At 33.9% G+C, this 22,308-nt stretch overlaps 1 protein-coding gene and 1 long non-coding RNA gene across 8 annotated transcripts in view; one reads left to right on the top strand and one right to left on the bottom strand.

Moving 5' to 3' along the window:
* The window catches only part of LOC125058268 (apical junction molecule), a 72,090-nt gene that overhangs the window by 13,980 nt on the left and 35,802 nt on the right, over positions 1-22,308 (top strand). For 6 of the 7 annotated variants that reach the window (XM_047662310.1, XM_047662312.1, XM_047662315.1 and 3 more), the window contains exon 1: positions 11,803-11,921. Coding sequence is in view for 1 of the 7 variants with exons in the window: in XM_047662318.1 (XP_047518274.1) it covers positions 1,063-1,199 (137 nt within the window). In the remaining 6 variants the exon portion in view is untranslated. Of the gene's footprint in view, positions 1-1,040; positions 1,200-11,802; positions 11,922-22,308 lie in introns of those variants that run through there. The other variant, XM_047662318.1, reaches the window with a different exon arrangement.
* LOC125058270 lies at positions 1,899-4,315 on the bottom strand. Its single transcript, XR_007118365.1, has 2 exons — positions 4,218-4,315; positions 1,899-2,299 (listed from the first exon to the last, which is right to left on the bottom strand). It is a non-coding gene; the product is annotated as an uncharacterized LOC125058270 (long non-coding RNA).

Consider the following 22,308-nt stretch of genomic DNA (forward strand, 5'->3'; position numbering starts at 1 on the left):
GCTGTTGAAAATGGAAATTATGTTTTTTTACAGTCAAACTTCAATTTGTTTTACGTTATTTATTGAGGCTTTTGGATTTTATTTAACATCCTGCCAACGTAATGAAAAGCATCGCTGAGTAATTAAATTCGATTAAGGGTTATAACCCGACTTGACTTTAAAATATTCGTGTCCGAATATTCAAGTCAGCGCTGACTTCAAGCCACTGTACTGACTTCAAATCAGTTTACGCAGGGTTTTTTTCGGGTCAGCACTGACTTGCCTCGAATTTGTAGTCAGTTACTGACCCTGTGTAAATCAGCTCTTATAGAATGTCGCAATTGTCAGAAAATTTACTATTAATTTACTTATTTTAAAAGTAATAAATCAATAAGTATATTTAGAGATTTTCAATTTTTTTTTTAAACTTTTGATTTTTTTATTCACTTTGCTATTCTCTTATACAAATTTGTTATTTTTATACAAACCAAATTTTTAGGATAATTAATTTGGCATTAATTTACTTCTTCCATATCCATATGGTAAAATACGAAATTAAGCGAAAAAACTGGCCGCATGTATAACAAAAGAAAAGCAAGCTAGGATGGGAACCTTCCCTCTTTAGTGGAATTTTAATTTGGTCACATGTTACTAGTATGGATTTTCATTTTAAATATAAATATACTAATAATAACATAATTACAAGAATCAGTAATAAATAAAACGAATGAATACTATCCTAAATAAACCTTAACAAGAAACTGACTTAAATCAGTTCAAATAATGCACCACTAGATGGCGCTGACGGACTTATAAAACGAGCTATCGTTGTATTTTTAAATAGCGGAAACTACACAGACGTTACTTCCGTCAGAAAAAAAAATTTACTCCCTAGTCGCGCCTAAAGAAGTTTTACTTCAAAAACTACATATATGAGTAGGCGTAGGCATTTATATATTATATCTTTGGCTATATCTTTAGTTTAATTGTTGTTTGTTAAATATTTTTGTTAGCTGTAGGATTACGAACTAAAAAAATCTTTAATACTCTAACATTTACAGCCTATCGAATGACAAGACTGCAATGAGTGACGCGCGATCGGTTAGCGACTCCGAATGTTCAAGTTGTGAGGAAGACGTGGATTCTGGGATAGCTGATGAACCAGTCCCACAGAGACGGGACATTGACTGTATGGATTTAGCTGAATTCTTCACCTACTGGTAAGTTTTTTCTCACACATTTGTTGTCACCGACCAAAGTTGGTTGACTTTTATTAAGAGTCGGTTTTTAGGTGAAACTTCTTTAGGCGCATAAGGGTAGGCAATAAAAGGGGAAACGTCACGAAGATGTGCAGCGTTTTTGTCGAAGAAAAGGGAGAGAGCGATTGAGACCGATTGAGAGAGATTGAGTAAAAATACATGCTATTGGTTGATGTATTCGTTTATAGTTACATATTAGAACTTTAGATGGCAATTCAGTGGCATTACGTCTTGTGTAATAAACGAAAATTTTTAATTTATTTATATTATCATTAGCACGTATACAGTGTGAATATAGATATACAAATACTCCATGTATTTGTATATCTATATTCACATATTGGTACACGATCATCTATCGTGGCTTTTAACAACACGCAAGTACATAGTCGAAATAACTAACATCACCGCATACACGAATTAAAGTTAAAAAGAATCAAGACAAAATCCCTGGACAAAGGGAACACCTCTGTAAACATTTATAATGAGGTTATCCTATTACTTCCCTCGTGTAATGTAAAGTTTGTTTGTACATAAATGGTAATTGAGGAAGGTATAAACGAGTTTAGAAGGTAAGAAATCTACCTAATGCAGGTCTTACGCGTTTTAGAATAGCTGCGTAATAATAAATTTTAGAATAAGGTAATAAATAAAACAATGTATAGGGAAATTATTTATTTTAAAATATTACTAAAAATTAAATTGTTTTCATCGTCGATCTGAAAATTGACCGCCATAATCATTATCTACAACATTAACTCCCCCGCCATAATCATTATCCACAACATCAACTCCCCCACCATAATCATTTTCGACAACACTCACTCCCCCGCCATAATCATTGTCTACAACATTGACTCCCCCGCCATAATCATTGTCTACGACGTTAACTCCCCCCCATAATCATTATCAACAACACTCACTACCCCGCCATAATCATTATCTACAACATTGACGCCCCCGCCATAATCGTTGTCTACGACGTTAACTCCCCCACCATAATCATTGTCTACGACATCAACTCCCCCACCATAATCATTGTCGGCGATTTGCACGCCATTCTGAAAAAAAAAATACGTAGTTTTAGTTAAAACATTTAAAAATATTGTTAATCGCTTATTAATTTATAATTCAATGGTAATAGACAATAAACGAGCTGCCTTGCGATTCTGTAACTCACTTTACAAACAAACAAGTAAACAATAAACTACAAGCTCCCTCCTTATCAGAATGCCAAATCGTAAAAAGAACTGCTTTATGACTGATTTGAGCGTGACCGCCGCTGTGAAAACCGCTGTGAGAGTTCGAAAAGTGAGTTACAGAATCACAAGGCTGTACAATAAAAACTACAATCACTGCAATGACGTCATAGCCTAAAACGCGCTAACGATGTTATTCCAACTGAGGATATATAACTTCTCGACTTTAGCCACTAAGGTATAGTCAGATTAGAAAGGCGGGATTCTTTACTTTGCTCACTCTAGTGAACTTCTGTCCTAACGTTGAGGCGATTGACCACCCCACGACGGCCCAAGCCGAGGTCCGAATCTCGCAGGAGACGCCCATGCGCAAAAATCCATTCCGGAAGAGCTGAGCCGAACTGAGCTGACACGGCCCTTTAGGCTAACAGCGTGATTAAAAAAACAAACAAAAAATCCACTGAAGAAACCTCATTTCGCCCGAGTTACACTCGCAACAACAGCGGGATTCAACTAATAATATAAATCAACTAAAAATAGCCACTGGTGTAAATATACCACTGGGGCCCGTGACAATTCTTTTGATGGGGCCCTATCAGTAGAAATCTTTTCAGTTTAATTTCAATAAACTTCGAGATTTTCAGCGTACTCAATTAAACGTTGCATATGTCCCACTAATGGCCATAGGCCTCCTCTCTTAGGCGAGAGGGAATAGTCTATAGTCCACGTTAGCCCAATCCTTATTGGAGACTTCAAATTCATCCATAGAACATTATATCTCTTGGGCAGGGGCCCTTTTGGGTTGGGGGCCCGTGACATTTTGCCAGCCCTGCCACCCTATTGTTACGTCACTGGGCCCACCAGTCACTAGTCAGCATTTAGACTGATTCTGACCTCTCTTTATGTCAGAGGAACATCACCATTCTTCCTCAACACATAGCTAAGCCGTTAACAAATTCACAATAAATTGGTAAATCGTTAAATAACATTCTCTATTGAGACCGGCTATGGTTTTTTAATAGTATAGGGGAAAGCGAGCCTACCGGCCGCCAAAAAAGAACAGTCATAGCAGCCCATGGGCATTTTAGTAGCGTTTCTTGCCTTTGAGAGAGTTACTCTTACTTTAAACAATTGGAGGTCGTATCTCCCAGGAAAGACACCCACTGGAGTTGATTCCATAGCTCGCTAGTTCGCAAAAGAAAGTGTCTTGTGAAGCAGACCGTGGAAGATGCTGATGGGATCAACCCAAACAACACTTCAGAACACTCTCCATAGTATTTTTTTTAAAGACAATTCACACCAATTGACCTAGTCCCATGCTAAGCTGGTGAAGCTTGTGTTATGGGTACTAGGCAACGGATATACATACATATTATAGATAGATAGACACATAAATACATATTTAAACACCCAAGACCTAAGCACAACACCAAATGCTAATCACATCGATGTTCGTCTCAGCCGGGGACCGAACCCGGGACCCATGGATTCGCAGTCAGGGGTACTAACCACTAGACCAATGAGTCGTCAAAATATATACTTTATAATATCATAAATAGTATACTTTGTAGAATACGCATAGAGACGCAATGTCTCTGTTCAGAAGAGCCGATTGGAGATTGACAATTCTACAAGCCCTGTATTGGTATTTATTGAGCTGCCTTGCGATTCTGTAACTCACTTTTCTGTAACTTACAACCGCTGTGTGAGTTCGAAAAGTTAGTTACAGAATCGCAGGGCTGGTGCACAAATTAAATAACATATTTATTAATCTACTTACATCGCCTTCAAAATGGACACCACTCATATTGATCCGTACTCTTTACAATGCTATCGAACACTAAATACATACAACGCATTATCAATGATAAGATATCGTTAAAAACTATAAGTGAGGTATGTTTGTCACCTTGTTGCGCCAAATACGAATGTATTTCCTTCTTTTTCTTCTTTCCATTAGGAAGGTTTTCCGTCCATCTCTTGGAGCCTGTCTTGTCCTGTGCTACATGCAGCAACTCTTAGACAGTCGCAATACTCGTCCACTCCCTATTGAGCGTTCAAGTATTACGTAACGTATTTTTTCTTTTCGACTTACACCACATAATAGTAACTTAAGAGTCACTAGGTGGTCACGAAACGTTTTACTATACTTGGGTACAGTACTGTTCGTGGGTACTGAATAACGTTACGGTGAGTTACATGGGGGGGGTTTCAATAATCTCCAAAAATTGCATTACGTAATACTTGAACGCTCCCCAACGTTGCGAAGATTGATTTCTTCCTTCCACCGTTTACCCTGTATTTTACCCATTATAATTAATTGAAGGCGGTCATAGCCTGGCATATAGAACATATCAAAATATTAATCTTAAGTTAAGTTTCAAGTTCAATCTCTGCTTACGAATGTTATTAAAATAAATTTCTCCAAGAAATAAACGTTTTTTTATGTAGTAATCAATATTGAGAAATATTAAAACGATTCCTAGTAGCGGATTAAAATGTAAGATAACACAGTATGATGATAGTGTTCAATTAATCAGATGATGTCCTATTAATATAATAATTTAAAATAATAAAACTTTATTCATGACAAAGGTTGTCGCAAATTTCATATATATGTCGCTGTTAAGTAGTTAAATCAGAGTGTTAATTGAATCTCTACACAGTTAATTAAAGATCGATATTCAATCAAATCGTTTTGATTTAAATAAAGGAGCGTCGAAAACGTTTAACTATCTATCTGACCGAAAGACAGCGTGTTGATTAATAATGTAAAACAAGATGGCGGTCACGACAACAGCTGATTGCTTTTAGAGTTTTTTGTTTCAAATTGTGGTCTTTGGTGTGATCTCAAGATCTTGGAAATTCCGTGTTTTGTTTTATTGTAAATGTTTAGGTTAGGTTAGTAATAATTTTAATTGTGTTAGTAAGCATATTTTTCATTTGTATCGTTGATATTAATTTTGTTGTTAAAGATCTTTTGTAGTTCCTTTTTGTATGTCTTGTCTCGCCCATACAATTTTTGTGGAATAGGCTCTAGCTAGTATCTAGTTTATACTTAGGTTGAGCAACATAACATTAACTTAACATGTCATTTATAAAGATAAAACGAACCAAATATCTGCAGGAGAGCAGGTTTTATTTTTTGTAATTAAAGAAACATAAAACAAAAAAAATATATTTTTACTGGCTATTCACTTTCATAAATAATGAAACGTTTAACGTTTCGTTTAGGAAACTCGTTAAACGTTTCGTTCAGTCACTTGTCTGACGGAACTTTAGCGACTTAATTGAATATCGATCTTTAATTAAATGCCTAGAGATTCAATGCACTCAATTGATTTTACTACTTTACTGCGACATATATATTAGTCAGTGGTACATGGCACGATTAAAACCGTTTTTGGAGAAAAAGTAGGTTTCGTGTTACAACTAATCAAACACAAGTCTTATTTAGACTTTAAGTATGCGTGAATCTGCATGAAAAATAAAAAAATAAGAAAAGGAGCATCGTAATTAAAAGAAAGCTCTTCAATACTTGTACTGTACTAACTTATGGATCACAAAACCTACTAAAGCGCAATATACAAAGCTACAGGTGTGTCAAAGAGCGATGGAACGATGCTTGATAGGAAAGAAAAGAAGAGACAAAATAAAGAATAAAGCGTTAAGAATAATAACTAAGGTAACAGATGTTACAATAACAATAAATAAACTAAAGTGGAAACGGGCGGGACATGACAAGAGGAACAGAAAAGTGGAGCAAAAAGCTATTAAACTGGTGCCTAAGGCACAGCAAACGAAAAACAGATAACTCAGAAGGAAGACCACATTAAAGAAACAGCAGGTGGTACATGGCAGAGAGTGGCACAGTCAAAGAGGAATGGCGGGATTTGGAGGAGGCCTTTTCCAAAAAAGGGGAACACAGATATACTAGAAGAGGATTAAAATAGTTTTTTTTTTAATGTAATTGTAAATGTATCTATGTGTTAGTGTGTGAATGGGTGTGAATTGGGTGGTAAACAACCCAATTGTTCTTCGTGAACTCGGTTTCTTTGCACAATATTAAAAATTAAAGAGAGATATTAAAAATATTATTCTTATTGGTCCAATCGTGTTTGAGTTTTGCGCTTAGCAACATATTTTGCGATTCATTTATTTGTATAGATGACCTCCCAAATGTGTCTGGATAACTTTAGATTGGAACAGAAAACGCGTGATCATTTAAAAAGTCTTTGTAAATTACTTGTCATGATTATTTTAGAACACGAAAGTAATATGAATAAAGAAATTAAACAAAAACGCTTAGGACTATTTCGAAATACATTGCTACACGATTTTAATCAGGCGTTATAATTTTCTTACACGCAAGTGTCCTTAAGATATGTAAATGAAACTCTTTTGTTTTACGTAAATTATACTGTATGGGTTTGCCAAAGAATTATCTATTACAAATATATTATGTTAATTACATATTAAGTAATTCTTAATATAAAACTTAACAGAATATATAATCTTCACCATTAGATCCCTGAACATCCACATCCCTTTATACACTCACACAGCGACGGTATCACCTAAATTAAGGTGATCCCCCTGCCCGTTTGCCCCACGTTTTGTAAAAAAGGCCGGCAACGCACTTGCGAGGCTTTTCGTAATATCAATGGGTCCACTTAACATCAGATGAGCCTCCTGCCCGTTTGTTATAAATAAAGTCTTAAGTTGCTTATGTGGTTATAAAACCCTGCTGAGTTTTGCTTTCGTTAAGACATGGTTGTTTCAAGTCCCGTAATAGCATAGGCCAGTTATATCTGCTTGTAGCCGAGTAGCCCTAAACATTTATGCCGGAAATCAAATCCAAACAGTTTTGGGAAATAGGCACATTAAATCGTGTGCACTGTGGGCAATTTTAGTCTTCTCAATGGAGTCTAAAGTCTAGACAGTTTAGTCGGCGTTATTCAGCATTATTTATTTACACTTCGTTCCAATATAAAAATTTAACATAATCTAATATATACAATTTTCGTGTCGCGGTGTTTGTAGTTAAACTCCTCTGAAACGGCTCGACCGATTCTCATGAAATTTTGTGTGCATATTGGGTAGGTCTGAGAATCGGACAACATATATATTTCATCCCCCTAAATGTTAAGGGTAGTCCACCCCTAGACTTTTTTTATTTTTAGATATTTTTTTATGATAAGCATAAAAAAATACATACAACCCCTAATTTTCACCCCTCTACAATCAACCCCTATTTTTTATTATAAATGATAAACATGGCAAAACGACGTTTGCCGGATCAGCTAGTTAAATATAAAGGAGGGCAACTGGCGGCCTTATCGCTTTCGAGCGATCTCTTCCAGGCAACCACTGTGAGAAAAGAAAAAAATTGTATTAAATTAGATGAGGTAGGCAAGAAGTGCAAAAATACATATTTCATATTAAGAAAAAAAAGAAACAAACTACACTTATGAACGTCAAAAAAAATATGTATATTTATATATATATGAAATACTTTACATTTACTGCCAGTTCTCAAATCAAGGGCGTAGAACGGAAGTGAAGAACTGGCAATAAACTCTCCGCCACTCTTTTTGATCGTCAAGTTTTTTGTTTTACACAACGTTTGTAAGGAGCTGCAACCATTACACCATGTTCCACATGATAGCTTAAGTAATTAATAATAATAAAATATATTAAAAACAAAGATCTGTCCTCTAGCAGCAGGAGGCATGGTGAAATAGGAGCACGCGTTTACATTCTCGTGGTAACAACACGCAAATAAGTCGAAATGACTAACATCACCGCATACATGAATTCAAGTACGACCAGTCACCACAAATATTTACAAAAAGACTATTTCTTATAGTACAGGAATTGACATAAAGACATTTTGTCAGTTCACTCAACGGACAATTAAAATTGTCTGTTAATATACATTAATTATTGAAGTGAAACTTCTTTATCGGGGTTGGAAAACAATTTAGTGTAACATTTTTTCGTTACGCGTCACATTTTTCCGTTACGCGCCATCTTTTGAAGTGAAACTTCTTTATCGACGTATGGGAGAAATTTTGTAGCAGGTTACGCGCCTTGTTGCTTTTTGAAGTCAAACTTCTTTATCGGCGTTGGAAAAAAATTTACACACATTTGTCACATTTTTCGGTTACGCGCCATCTTTTTCTTGTCCCTACCACGGTTGATCCGAAGAGATTCGAAGCCATTAGTAACAAAAATATATAATAACGATAACAATGATAGTAATACTAATAATTCTATTACAATTAATAAAATTCTGTAATAATCTTAGTACTACATAGTAGTACAGTAATAAGTTAAAATAAAATAATTGTACTATTTGTATTCATGTCTATGATAATAAAAGCCTTTTGTTAAACTTTATCTAATTTAACTTTATTTAACCAATTTCTGTAAAGTTGCATATAGTATATCATTTTTCGAAAAATAAGGTCATAAAGAAGTTTCACTTCTTACGTGTGTACACCTAGTACACGCACACATTTTTTTCTAAGTATAGATTGTATCATCGCTCAGGGTACGCATAGATTGTATAATATCAATAAATCGATCTCAAGGAAACAAGCAATACACAATCAGGTGTTAATACATATTTAATGAATCAATGAATCGAACGACTAACTTTCACTGAAATTGAATTAATTAACACGTTTTCTCGGAGTTATATAAACTAATTTTACTTTGTTTCTAGTAAATAATTGTTATACATTGTCCCGTAACAGGACATGATTAGTCTGTATCACAGTTCTTGAAGTGAAACTTCTATAGGCGGTAAAATTTTTATGGAACGTCACGAAGATGTGCTTGTAGAAGATAAGGAAGAGAGCGATTGAGACTGATTGAGAGAGAGTGAGAAGGGTGAATTAAACATTATAGAAATTATATTTTTAAAATTAAAATTTCGTAAAGAGAATTTATAAAATACTAGCAAACCCGGCGAACTCCGTTTCGCCACCAGATGGCTTCGTTTTATGTAACATTTCGTTTGGTGATCCCGCTTTTCTGTTGAAATTTTTCCTGAATTTTCTTTGCTATAAGCCTCACGGAGCCGGAGACCTTTCCAACGAATGCAAAACCGTGGAAATCGGTTCGTGCGTTCTGGAGTTAAAGCGTCAGGAAGGAAAACCCGACTTATTTTTATACGTATTTTTATATAGTAAGATTAGTATTTTATGCAAAATAATTTATTGAAATCTCAAATGACGAATTGTAAATTAAAGTGCCACGTGTTTTTACTATCGATGAAATGAATTAAAACAATTAAATTTATTATTTATATTAATTTTCGACACTTTTAATATTTTAATGACTGAAGTCTCGGAAATGTAAAGTTTTAGATTTGTATAAATATGAACAAGAGTTAAGAATTAATTTACAAAGAAGTTTCACTTCTGACATGTGTACTTTGTACGCACGCGCTTTTTTTGAAGTGAAACTTCTTTATCGGGGTTGGAAAAAAATTTAGTGTAACATTTCTTCGTTACGCGTCACATTTTTCGGTTACGCGTCACATTTATTCGTAACGCTCATCTGTTTCTTGTCCCTACCACGGTTGCTTCGACGATATTCGAAGCCATTTAAAATATCGATAACAATCATATTAAAAATTCTATTACAATTAACGAAATTCTGTAATAATCTTAGTAGTAATAAGGTAAAATGAAATAATTGTATTATATGTATTCATGCCTATGATAATAAAAGCCTTTATCAAATTTAACTTTATTTCTGTAAAGTAGCATAATATAGATCATTTTTCGAAAAATAAGGTCATAAAGAAGTTTCACTTCTAACGTGTGTACACTAGTACACGCACATATTTTATTTTATAGAACAAACGGGCATGAGGCTCATCTGATGTTAAGTGATACCGCCGCCCATGGACACTCAATGCTAGAGGGCTCGCGAGTGCGTTGCCGGCCTTTTAAGAATTGGTACGCTCTTTCCTTAAAAAAAACATTTACAGAAATAATAAATTAATAAATAGAAGACTAAATATGTAAAAAGTTTGCCCTCTGTGAAGCTTTAATGCTGACATTCCTGTATTGCAATACTTACTCGTTGAGCGAGGAAAGCACCAGCTCTGGGGTCACCAGGCACCAATTAAAATCTTTTTTTTTTTTAAGTCAATTTACACCAATTGACCTAGTCCCATGCTAAGCTTTTGAAGCTTGTGTTATGGGTACTAGGCAACAGATATACATACATATTATAGATAGACATATAAATACATATTTAAACACCCAAGACCTAAGCACAACACTAAATGCTCATCACATCGATGTTCGTCTCAGCCGGGTCCCGACCCATGGATTCGCAGTCAGGGGTACTAACCACTAGACCAATGAGTCGTCTTTGATTAACGCCTGTGCAAAACCCACGGCCCAATAGTCCAAAGTGAACAAAATCAAAGTTATTGTGAACAAAGACCATTTTGTTACTAATATTGGAACGAAGTTCCTTATCGCGCGTTGTGAAAGGGGGCTAGACGGAAAAAATTCTTACAAAAGTTGTCACGACACTTTTTTGCTGTTTGCTACTGTAATACACCGGTTCTCGTCCGATCACCGAAGTTAAGCAACGTCGGGCGAGGTCAGTACTTGGATGGGTGACCGCCTGGGAACACCTCGTGATGTTGGCTTTTTTTTTTTCGTCGTAAGATTGGTGTCGAGAAAATCTATCATACTGTTATGATACCAATTAACATATAAATTAATCGAAAGGAATTTCGTTCCATCCGGGTGTCCTTTGACACCTCTAAAGTTTTTTTGACGTGATAACGTCTTTAAAATCGTTTTAGTCGGGTGACATGTTCAGAAACTTGTGTGAAACAAACCAAAACCTCACGAGCGCGATCGCAGGTATAACGAGAGAGAGACGGACCGATCTCCAGTCTCATCTCGAGCGCTGCCAGTCATTCCGTGAATGTATGAAGAAAAATGTATATCATAGTCGAATAAGTAAACTTGTCATTTTACACCCGAAATTTATCATCAAAAGTGTGAATAAAACGATAGATGTACTTAATTTAAAATTTGAAAAAATTGTTATCTTCATTAATTCCTTACTTCCCAAAAACTTATATCACCAATAAGACGTTATCACGTAAACATCTCGATCGTAAACCTACTTTACAAACAACCAATATTTTTTTAAATTATTTTGGGACTAGGAACTAAGTTTGTCCATTTAAAATGCAACCCTAGCAGGCCTTTGCCCTCTTCCTAAATGTATCAGCATATCTGAGTCAAGCAAAAAGGCAACGAGTGCGGCAGAAATAACACATCTATTTACATTCGTAACATTAACCAGTCTCCAAGCGGCATACTGGGGCGCGGACGCGACGCGCGAACAAATATCGTCTGTGCGCGCGAGCTTGACAGCTGTCACGCAGCTTTTGCAAATGGCCGTGTCGTTTGTCAAAACGCGCGCGAACAAGTGATCTGTGCGTTTATTGCGATGTTTTGTTTATTTGATGAAAAAGATGTTTTTGACGTGATAACGTCTTTAAAATCGTTTTAGTCGGGTGACATGTTCAGATACTTGTGTCACACCAAAACCTCACGAGCGCGATCGCAGGTATAACGAGAGAGAGACGGACCGATCTCCCGTCTCATCTCGAGCGCTGCCAGTCATTCCGTGAATGTATGAAGAAAAATGTATATCATAGTCGAATAAGTAAACTTGTCATTTTACACCCGAAATTTATCATCAAAAGTGTGAATAAAACGATAGATGTAATTTAAAATTTGAAAAAATTGTTATCTTCATTAATTCCTTACTTTCCAAAAACTTATATCACCAATAAGACGTTATCACGTAAACATCTCGATCGTAAACCTACTTGACAAACAACCAATATTTTTTAATTTGGAGTTAAAACTTATGAAGCATTTTATTAGTCGGTGAATTACATATATTATTGTGAAATATATACTTTCAGGTATTGTTAATCTATAGTGTATCTAATATATAAAATTCTCATGTCGCGGTGTTTGTAGTTAAACTCCTCCGAAACGGCTCGACTGATTCTCATGAAATTTTGTGTGCATATTAAGTATGTCTGAGAATCGGACAAAATCATGTTAAGGGTAGTCCAGTCCACCCCTAAATATTTTTCTTTTATTTTTAGATATTTTTTTATGATACAGCATTAAAAAATACATACAACCCCTTACTTTCACCCCTCTACGATCAACCCCTATCTTTTTATTATAAATGATATACATGGCATAACGACGTTTGCCCGGTCAGCTAGTATATTATATGTATATATATTTTAGATCAGTGTTGGCCTAGTGGCTTCAGCGTGTGACTCTCATTCCTGAGGTAGTAGGTTTGATCCCCTGCTGTGCAATGGACTTTCTTTCTATGCGCGCATTAAACATCCGCTCGAACAGTGAAGGAATTGCTTGCTATTAGATTGACAAATGATCATGAATTGACCAGATCTAAAAAGATTGTAGCGCCACTGATTTTTTTAATTTTTCATTGTAAATCTGTATAATGACAAATTCCACAACATCACTGCGTATTTTCGAAAGAAATAAGCAATTTAAGATCACCAAAACACACACTCTCACACATTGCACATTCCCACACACCTAAACAAGTAAATTATCGGTACCTAGGTGACACTAAGTTTTTTTTTTTATATAATAAACGAGCTTGCGGGACGACCAAAAAGGGCAGTCTGCGCAGCCCATAGACACCCACTTTTAGTGGGTACGTTGCCGGCCTTTGAGGGAGGAGTAGACTCGCTTTTTAAATATTTGGAGGTCGTATCTCTGAGGGAAGACCCCCCCCCCCGCAGCCGATTCCACAGTTCGCTAGAAAGAAAATGCCTTGTGAAACGGAAATAAAAATTAAAAAAAAAATTCCAACATATTAAACTCCAGGAGTTATGGAACCTGACATAAGTTAAATTATATATATATTAGTAGATAAATAATTAGAAGTGAAACCGAAATGTAAGCAATCATCGCACACTTGAAGCCAAAATGAGCATTTTGTTTTCCCCACACTCATATTATTAATATAACATTCTCGTTTCCGTAAAGTCCAATAGGTGTACACTATATTCTTTATAAGATATGTTTTATTTATTTATTCATTATAACAGTCAAATATACACTAATTAAAATTTTCTTTACCTACATAGCAATAATAAAGTTAAAACATAACAAAAAGAAAATTAAAACAAATTTAAAAAGTTTGGTCCTTGTAGCTGTGTACCTTTAACGCTGGCAGCATTTCCTCGCTGTATTGCGATACTTATTCGTTGAGGAATGCACCAGCTCTGGGGTCACCGGTACTATCTACCAGGCGCTAACTTAAATCTTTAATAAGCGGCTGTGCACTTGAACCCCACGGCTCAAAAGTCTCTACTCCAATGGGAACAAAATCGAAGTTGGAGGAAAGACTATATTTGAGCCGTTTATTATTTTCTGCCAGCTCTGCGGCCAGTCCAGCAGAACGGGGCAAACGTGTCCACACAAGTAGCATCCCATACCAAAGCCCGTCCCATCTTCCAAGGGATCAGATATCCCATCAGGCCGCTTGCCATCGTCTCTGGTGAAGCCTGTTGGCTCCAAAATGGCTGAAACATTGACAGAGGCAAGAGAACGGCGAGATACGTCAAGTTAGTTTTTGATGTGAAACATCTATAGCCGCACGTAAACACGATTTCTGGCGTGGCGACGCGACGCCACGCTATATGATGGTATATATATATACAGTCTAAATGCAGTAGTGTGTACGGTGTGTGTATTTCGAAGTCACTGATTAAACGAATTAAGTAATTGAAATAAATTCGTAATTTTTTGTATTTAATGAAAATAAATGTTTATTCAATAAATAATCATGGTTATCTGGAAATAAATCGTGATATTTTATTTTATCATTATGACATATTTAGTTCCTATCACAATCTGTTCTTTTCTGCATATTACTTTTACAAAATAATGTCGATGTTTCACATCTGCCAGGCGTCCCGTGACGGCTCATTTTTTTTTGTTAGTCTTGCAACCCCACTACCCCTAATTTTATGTTAGTTATAATCTTATATTTTAAACGATAAAAGCCAGTTGAGACCCGGCTTTAAACAAAGTCTCATTTAAATATACTTTGTAAACTCTTTATAATGGTAGTCGTTATAACTATAACCTCTCTATAACGTAAATATTGTTACATTTATTTAGTTTATCACAAAACCCATACATTGATTTTTATACGCAACAACATACTTAAGTGTAATTCTTTTTATAATCAGCTTACAAAAACCAATTGAGGTGCCGAAATAGCTAAGAAGGACACCTGAGGTCATAAACAGCCGTCTCGCCTTTGTTATTGTTAATTGCAATTGTGTGGTTAATTTGGTCTCAGTTACTAAACGCACCACCATCACCTGTCGTGTATTATCAATCGTAAACAAACTTTGAAACTGTCAAGATGGCCAGTAAAAGAAAAGCGTTATGTATTATATGCGTTTAGAATAATATACCTATTGATATCTCTTCACTCCCTATAACGATAACTCTTTATAACGATAAAAAATCGGTCACTTGACATTCGTTATAAAGACTTTATACTGTATTTGAACATATACAACAACCAAACTTAACTCGTGAGAAGCTATTATTCTATAATTAACGAACGAAAAGTCCCGAAAGATAAAATTGTCATTGCTAGAAACGTCAACCATGACATCAAAGACAGCCGGACGCGACCAACTTCCTTTTTACTCGAAACGGATACGTTTTTATTGATTTCTAGAAATTTCTAAAAATTCATGATCGAACTTACAGACTATATTACAGTGAATTGACGTATTATTATGTTATTAGACTAGTCTTAGACTTTTATTTGTTGTATCTGTATTTTTGAAATCCGATTTTATTTATTAATCTGGTCTTATTAAGTTGCAGCTAGGTGAGGGGTACCGGGTTCGATTCCGGTTCGACTGCAAGTTTTAATTTAATTTAAATTTGTTCTCGGCCTTTGGGAGGGTTGTGCGGTACCGGGCGAGTGCCTAAACCGTACATGGAGGACACCGTCGAATTTCCAAAGACAAGCACGAATTATAAAAAATCCTATACTTGACGCTGGCTAATGCACAAATCGTGCCAGAGCCATAAAAAAAATCGGGTTTATTTATTTCGTGATTCTACAGCTAACATAAATTATGTATATACAAATAACAATTAAACTAAAGATATAGCCAAATAAGGAATACATATATACAAAAAGTTCAAACATTTACGAAAGGGAAAAATCAATAATAATTATTAAATACATTTAACTAAGTAATACCTAATTCGGCTGTGTTGTGTGATAGTGTCAGTGTGTGTACGTGATGTGTGTATGGTGTGCTCATGATGCAGGTGATTTAGCGCTGTGGATATTATCAATACAAGTATTGATATTTAGCATATTCTTATAAAATCATGTTTAACGTGTGTTTTTTGACGAATATAAAGAGACCAAACAACTTTATACCAGCGCTAATACAAAGAATCATGTTTTGAACCAATTTTCAATGCACTGTATTAAGAGTTTCGTCTTTTATTTAATTTAAAATCAATAAGATCCTAAAATGGAGGGAATTTTTGAAATTCGAACATCACTATTTTTACTTTTAATTGTTTTTTTTTATAACTGGCCAGTATTACAAACTTCATAAATATTTCTTAGTGGCCTGTTACATGTCGTACATTTTTTTAACGAAAAATGTAGACAAAGAAATATTGTATCTATTCGTATATACTCTATATTAAAATGAAATACGATTTTAAATAATCGCTTTTTGATTTGAGTTAAAAGTAAAAGCAAAAAAGTAAAAGAAAACAAAAAGAAATTACATTTTATTTTAAATTATTGTTTTCATTTGGCCTATGTCATACTGCATACATTTCTACGTCCCTACATTGATAAACATTCTCTTTATATATCACATTGATAAACATAAATTATATAAATACACAAAATAATAATTTTATTGCAACTGTAAATAAAAGCTGTACATAAATTAGTATGTAATGTGTATGACGTCATAATTATTCTGGAAACTTCGTGGGTGCTTGGATATTAAACACGTAATAACTAATAACAACACATTAGGAAGATTAACAGTAGATACATATTAGTATGACTTTCAAATGAAATACTACGTTGTTGACATTCGAGTGGTATTCTTACGCCCCAACCCAATAATTAATCCACAATCTTAGATTGAAAACAATCTGAGATCAGATCGTAACAGTCGATCGATCTCCTATCTGCATCCCAATAACCAAACCCTACGAAGACTATCTATTAATGGCGACGAATAAAATGCTCTTTGTCGTTCTATTTTACCGAGTTTTACTCATATTTGATAATCAATGTAAACCAAATAAAGTAAATAAAACCGTACAAATAACATTACAATATACATGTGTATGTTTAAAACATAGCAAAAACTTTTTTAATTATTTAAAAAACTCGTGTAAGTTAAAATTTGTTAAAATAATTAACTATTGAAATCGAGCTTTCGTCAACTGTCATTTTATCTATCCACAGACACCGATACGACCTCCCATGGATAGCTTGTATCGACAGATGGCTATTACAATCCGTCGATTGGTTATTGGCACCCTTGTTACAAAATTTGGATAAAGATTATTATCTCCGATGGTGGATTATGGATTGAGATAGGTTATTGGGTTCGGGCGTTAGCTTATCGGTTCGGAAATTAAAACCACTAAAAACCGGTTTAGAGGGATTTTTTTCAGGGATTCAAACTCACCTATTAATGTTAAAAATAATTGTATATATTACGATGCGATAAAAATTATTCGTATGTACTTTTATTATTACCAGAACAACATTAATAACTTTATCTGTAATTAAAAAAAAATGTGTGCGTGTACTAGGTGTACACGTAAGAAGTGAAACTTGTTTATGACCTTATTTTTCGAAAAATGATCAACTATATGCAACTTAACGAAATTGGTTAAATAAACTTTAACAAAAGGCTTTTATTATCATAGACATGAATACAAATACAATTATTTCATTTTACCTTATTACTACTAAGATTATTACAGAATTTCATTAATTGTAATATAATTATTACTGTCATTGTTATCGTTATTATATATTTTTGTTATTTGCTACAAAATGTTACACTAAATTTTTTTCCAACCCCGATAAAGAAGTTTCACTTCAAAAACTTTGTTCGTGTGCGCGCATGAATATGTGTGCTCTCTGTCCTGTATATTACATACTATCACTTTTACCTCTGCCATAAATTTTAAATTAAATTTATTTGTACCTGTAATAAAAAGTTTTTATTCATAAAAAGAACAACATTAATACTTTATCTGTAATAAATAATAAAAAAAGTGCGTGCGTCCAAAGTACAAATGTCAGAAGTGAAACTTCTTTGGCAAACTAATTTTTAAGACTTGTTCATATTTATACAAATCTAAAACTTTAGATTTCCGAGACTTACAGGGAGGGAAAAAGGAAGATATGTTAGGAATGTAATTGTCATTAAAATATTAAGTGTCGAAAATTAATACAAATTATAAATTAAATTTTTAAAATGTATTTCTTCGGTATAATAAAAACACGTGGCATTTTAATTTACAATACTCTCCTCTCTCTCAATCGTTCTCAATCGCTCTCTCCCTTTTCTACGACAAAAACGTTGCACAACTTCGTGACGCTAATATTATTATTATTGCGTTTCATCCGTATAAAATTACCCTCATGGGCCTAAAGAAGTTTCACTTAAAAAAAACTGTGAATGTTGTGTGAACTCTATAATATTGATATTAAGACGCAATTACTCTACCCATAGAGTCAATATATTTAATCTTTCGAGTACAAACAAAAGTGAGAAATAAACACAATATATATAGATACATATAGTGTGTGCACACGACCGTTGAAATGTCGATAATTTATTCTGACAGTTATTGCCGCATTCGATATCGATCAATCTCAGACAATGTTTATTTAAAGAAAATATTTTATGCATACCTACTACATATAATACATATGTTTAACACTTGCGGCGCACCACCAGTATGTGGAACCAGATGCCCACGGGCAGGGCTCAAGAGAGAACCAATTCTTAAAAGGCCGACAACGCACTCGCGAGCACTCTGTCATGGATTTATCAATTAACATCAGATTTAGAAGTAGATTTTGAAGTAAGGAAGGGGATGACAGGTCTGGGCGTTACTGTATACGATTTTTTGCGTTTTCTGAGAAGATTTACTATGGTAATATATATATATTTTTTACCATAGGAAAGTAGAGATTTCAACGAACTGAAAGCACACCAACTTTTTGAAAAAAGCTGAAATTTTGACGTCAGAATTTTCGATTGAAAATTAGGGTGTTTTTTCGATATTAATTCAAAATAAGGTGAACAAATAAATATTTTTAATCAAATAAATTACAGTGTATTTGGGACATAGAAAGGTAAGTTTTCACCAAATTTCGTTAAAAAAAAATAATTTTTGTTAAAGATACAAATAAAAAACCAAAAACTTGGTTTTTTGAAATTTTCACATAAATTTTGAGGTTATGTGAAAAATGTGTGAATACAAAAGTTTTAGATCTTTTTATTACCTCCAACTTTGCCATTTAACTTTCTTGGATAGGACTTGTAGTTTTGCCGGAAATCGAGATAAACCGTTTTTTACCCTTAAAACTCCCCCCCTACCCCTTCCCGACCTCAGATCGACCGTAATTTATTTTTCCTTTCATTTTGATCATATTCCCCAGCTTTTCTAATGGGTTTCATCCTACTGTAATTTTTTTAGGTTTCAAAAATTATCGGCACTGGTCTATAGATAATACGTTGTTATAAAACTTTCAATGTATTATTTATACCGTTTTTCAATTGTGTAGTTTTTATACAAACGTAGAATCAAATTTTAGAAAAGATTTTTATCTTGTTACGCCAAAGAAGTATGACTTCGTTTTTTTTAAGTGTTGCTATATAACTATAGCAGTACTAAAACCGCCTTTAAAGTAATAAAATACAAAAATGCGTTGCACTGCTTTATTTTTTATATTACACGCCTATTTTATTTTAGTACTAGCTGGCCTGGCGAACATCGTACCGCCTAACAGTCGATTCTTTATTTTTTTTAAATACTTATTCTGCTATTTGGGACACCGGTCTAGCTAGTAAGATAAAAAAAAGAAAGTTGATAATACAACAAATACATTATGTCAAAAAATAAAAATTTACCTTCCCGGAACCCCTCCACTAACACTTGAACTTTATGATATGGTATTAAAGTGCAAATTGACTTTTAAGTATTATTACGAATATTTTGTATGGGAATATAGAAAAGTGTTGTTTTTTAGACTTTTTCACTCAATTTTTTTTTAATTTTTTTCTCCGTAAGAAGCATCCTCGTACTTCAAGGAATATTATAAAAAAAGAATTGGCCAAATTGGTCCAGGCGTTGTTGAGCTATGCGCTTACCAACACATTTTGCGATTCATTTTTATATAATACTAGTGGACCCGACAGACGTTGTCCGGCATGATATTTAAAGCGATTAGTAAAGCAAAGTATGAAAGTACCGACTGCAGCGCCATCTGGCGGGCTGATTTGTGAATCTAAACCATTCCCAGATCCCTTTGAACACACACAAAGAATTTCATCAAAATCGGTCCAGTCGTTTGAGAGAAGTTCTGTGACATACACACTCACAGAAGAATTATATATATAAAGATAATTAATTAGCCTACGGACACATCACCTGTTTATATAATTAGACTATTATTATATAATTAAACTAGATTATTTATTAGTAAAAACAAATCAATCAGCAGGTCAGTGCGCAGTCGCGAGCTACGCATCAATTCTGTCATTTCTCTGGCAATGGACTCATTGAGTCATGACATTGTTAAAAATAAAAACACGTGGTAATGACATACACTGATTTATTGGTGAATTATTGCGTTATGTCATCAGAGGTTGTTTGCGTGTGTTACACACATATAATATATAACATATAATATATAAAAAAGCGCGTGCCCACAAAGTACACATGTCAGAAGTGAAACTTCTTTGGCTAACTAATTTTAAGTCTTGTTCATATTTATACAAATCCAAAAATTTCCGAGACTTAGGGGGAGGGAAAAAGGAAGATATGTTAGGAAATTAATGAATTTAATTGTCATTAAAATATTAAGTGTCGAAAATTAATACAAATAATATTTTAATTTTGTTTAATTTATTTCTTCGATAGTAAAAGCACGTGGCATTTTAATTTACAATTGACATTTCAATAAATTATTTTGCATAAAAGATAAAATACTTATATTTCATGAATTCTCTCTACAAAATTTTAATTTCAAAATTATAATTTCTAGAAGGTAATTCGCCTACTGCGTCTCACATCGGTTTAGCCTGATCGGATAGACGTGTAAGTCTGAGTCTGGTAGAGTGGTAGATTGAATTAATATCAAAGAAAAAAAATACTGCAAAAAATAAATGAATCATTATATTGCATAAGTTTATAAAAAATGCTATGCAATAGCTTTACCGCGGCAGTCCCCGAGTGCCCCACGTTTTTTTCTTTAAATTGTTTTAAACATTCACCATGTACCACGGAATTGTAATCTTACCCACAACACAGGGGCCCTGTGTTAGAGCGTTAGATCAATTTTGTCCATATTCTGTCATGAATAAAGTTTTATTAATATTATTAAAATAAGGTGGTTAATTTTTTAAAGGCAATGTGTGTATAGAGAGTATTTAGTCTATAAGTTTTGACAATTATAAACTTTTCATATTATTATGACATGATAATGCATGCCTATTTTATATGGCTGATTGTGGGGAATTTTTATGATTTATCAATCGGAATGTACCACTTTGAAAATATTTTATAATTATTCATATTCATTTAGAAACACAAAATGAAATGTTTAAATATATTCAACTCAAAAAATATATTTAAGTCAAAATTTATCACGATTAACGAGCTATATTATGTTTGCTTATACTTGTCACATTAAATATTGTATGTTATATGTATATTAAATAGTGTACCATTGAGCGTTGCTTTTATATAAATAACTGTAAAATATGTAATAACAAATCAACATAAATATATATGGGAATAAGACTCTGAATAAGCGAGGATGTTATAAATATGAATTAAAGGTTAATAAAATTAAAATAAATATAGTAAAATACAACACTACGCTTGTGAAACACGGGCCACTAACGATTGTTATTTTTCAAATATCTTCATAAATATAATACATTCTATTCAATTTTTATAAAACTCTAATTCTGTCTCCCTTTGATTAAATTAGTACCTTACGTCCACAATAGATGGCGCTAAATTAAATGAAATATTTCGAAAAAATCCAGTGGCCTTACAAATCTCGTGATTCATTTTCTAATAGACAGCATTCTGTATCTGACACCTCGATTTTTGAGTTTTCTTACGAAGTGTTCCTTCGCCTTACGGGGAATGTTAAATGCGCACATATACAGTCACCTGGTCTGTTCAATCTTAATATATATAAATTACGTGTCACGTTGTTTGTCCGCTATGGACTCCTAAACTACCGAACCGATATCAATCAAATTTGCACACCGTGTGTAGTTTGATCCAACTTAAAAGATAGGATAGCTTACATCTCAATTTATACCCGCAATATTATTTTATTGCAAAATATTTGTTTATTATTTGATACAATTCTAACAGATGGCGCTGTGTTAAAACTACCCTTTCACATAAGTTTTCCTACCGTTTCCCTTGAATAGTTTACTACTATGTAATATAACAAAAACCTTAGCCACA

Source organism: Pieris napi, chromosome 18 (genome assembly GCF_905475465.1).
Source record: "Pieris napi chromosome 18, ilPieNapi1.2, whole genome shotgun sequence".
In the NCBI taxonomy this organism is placed as follows: domain Eukaryota; kingdom Metazoa; phylum Arthropoda; class Insecta; order Lepidoptera; family Pieridae; genus Pieris; species Pieris napi.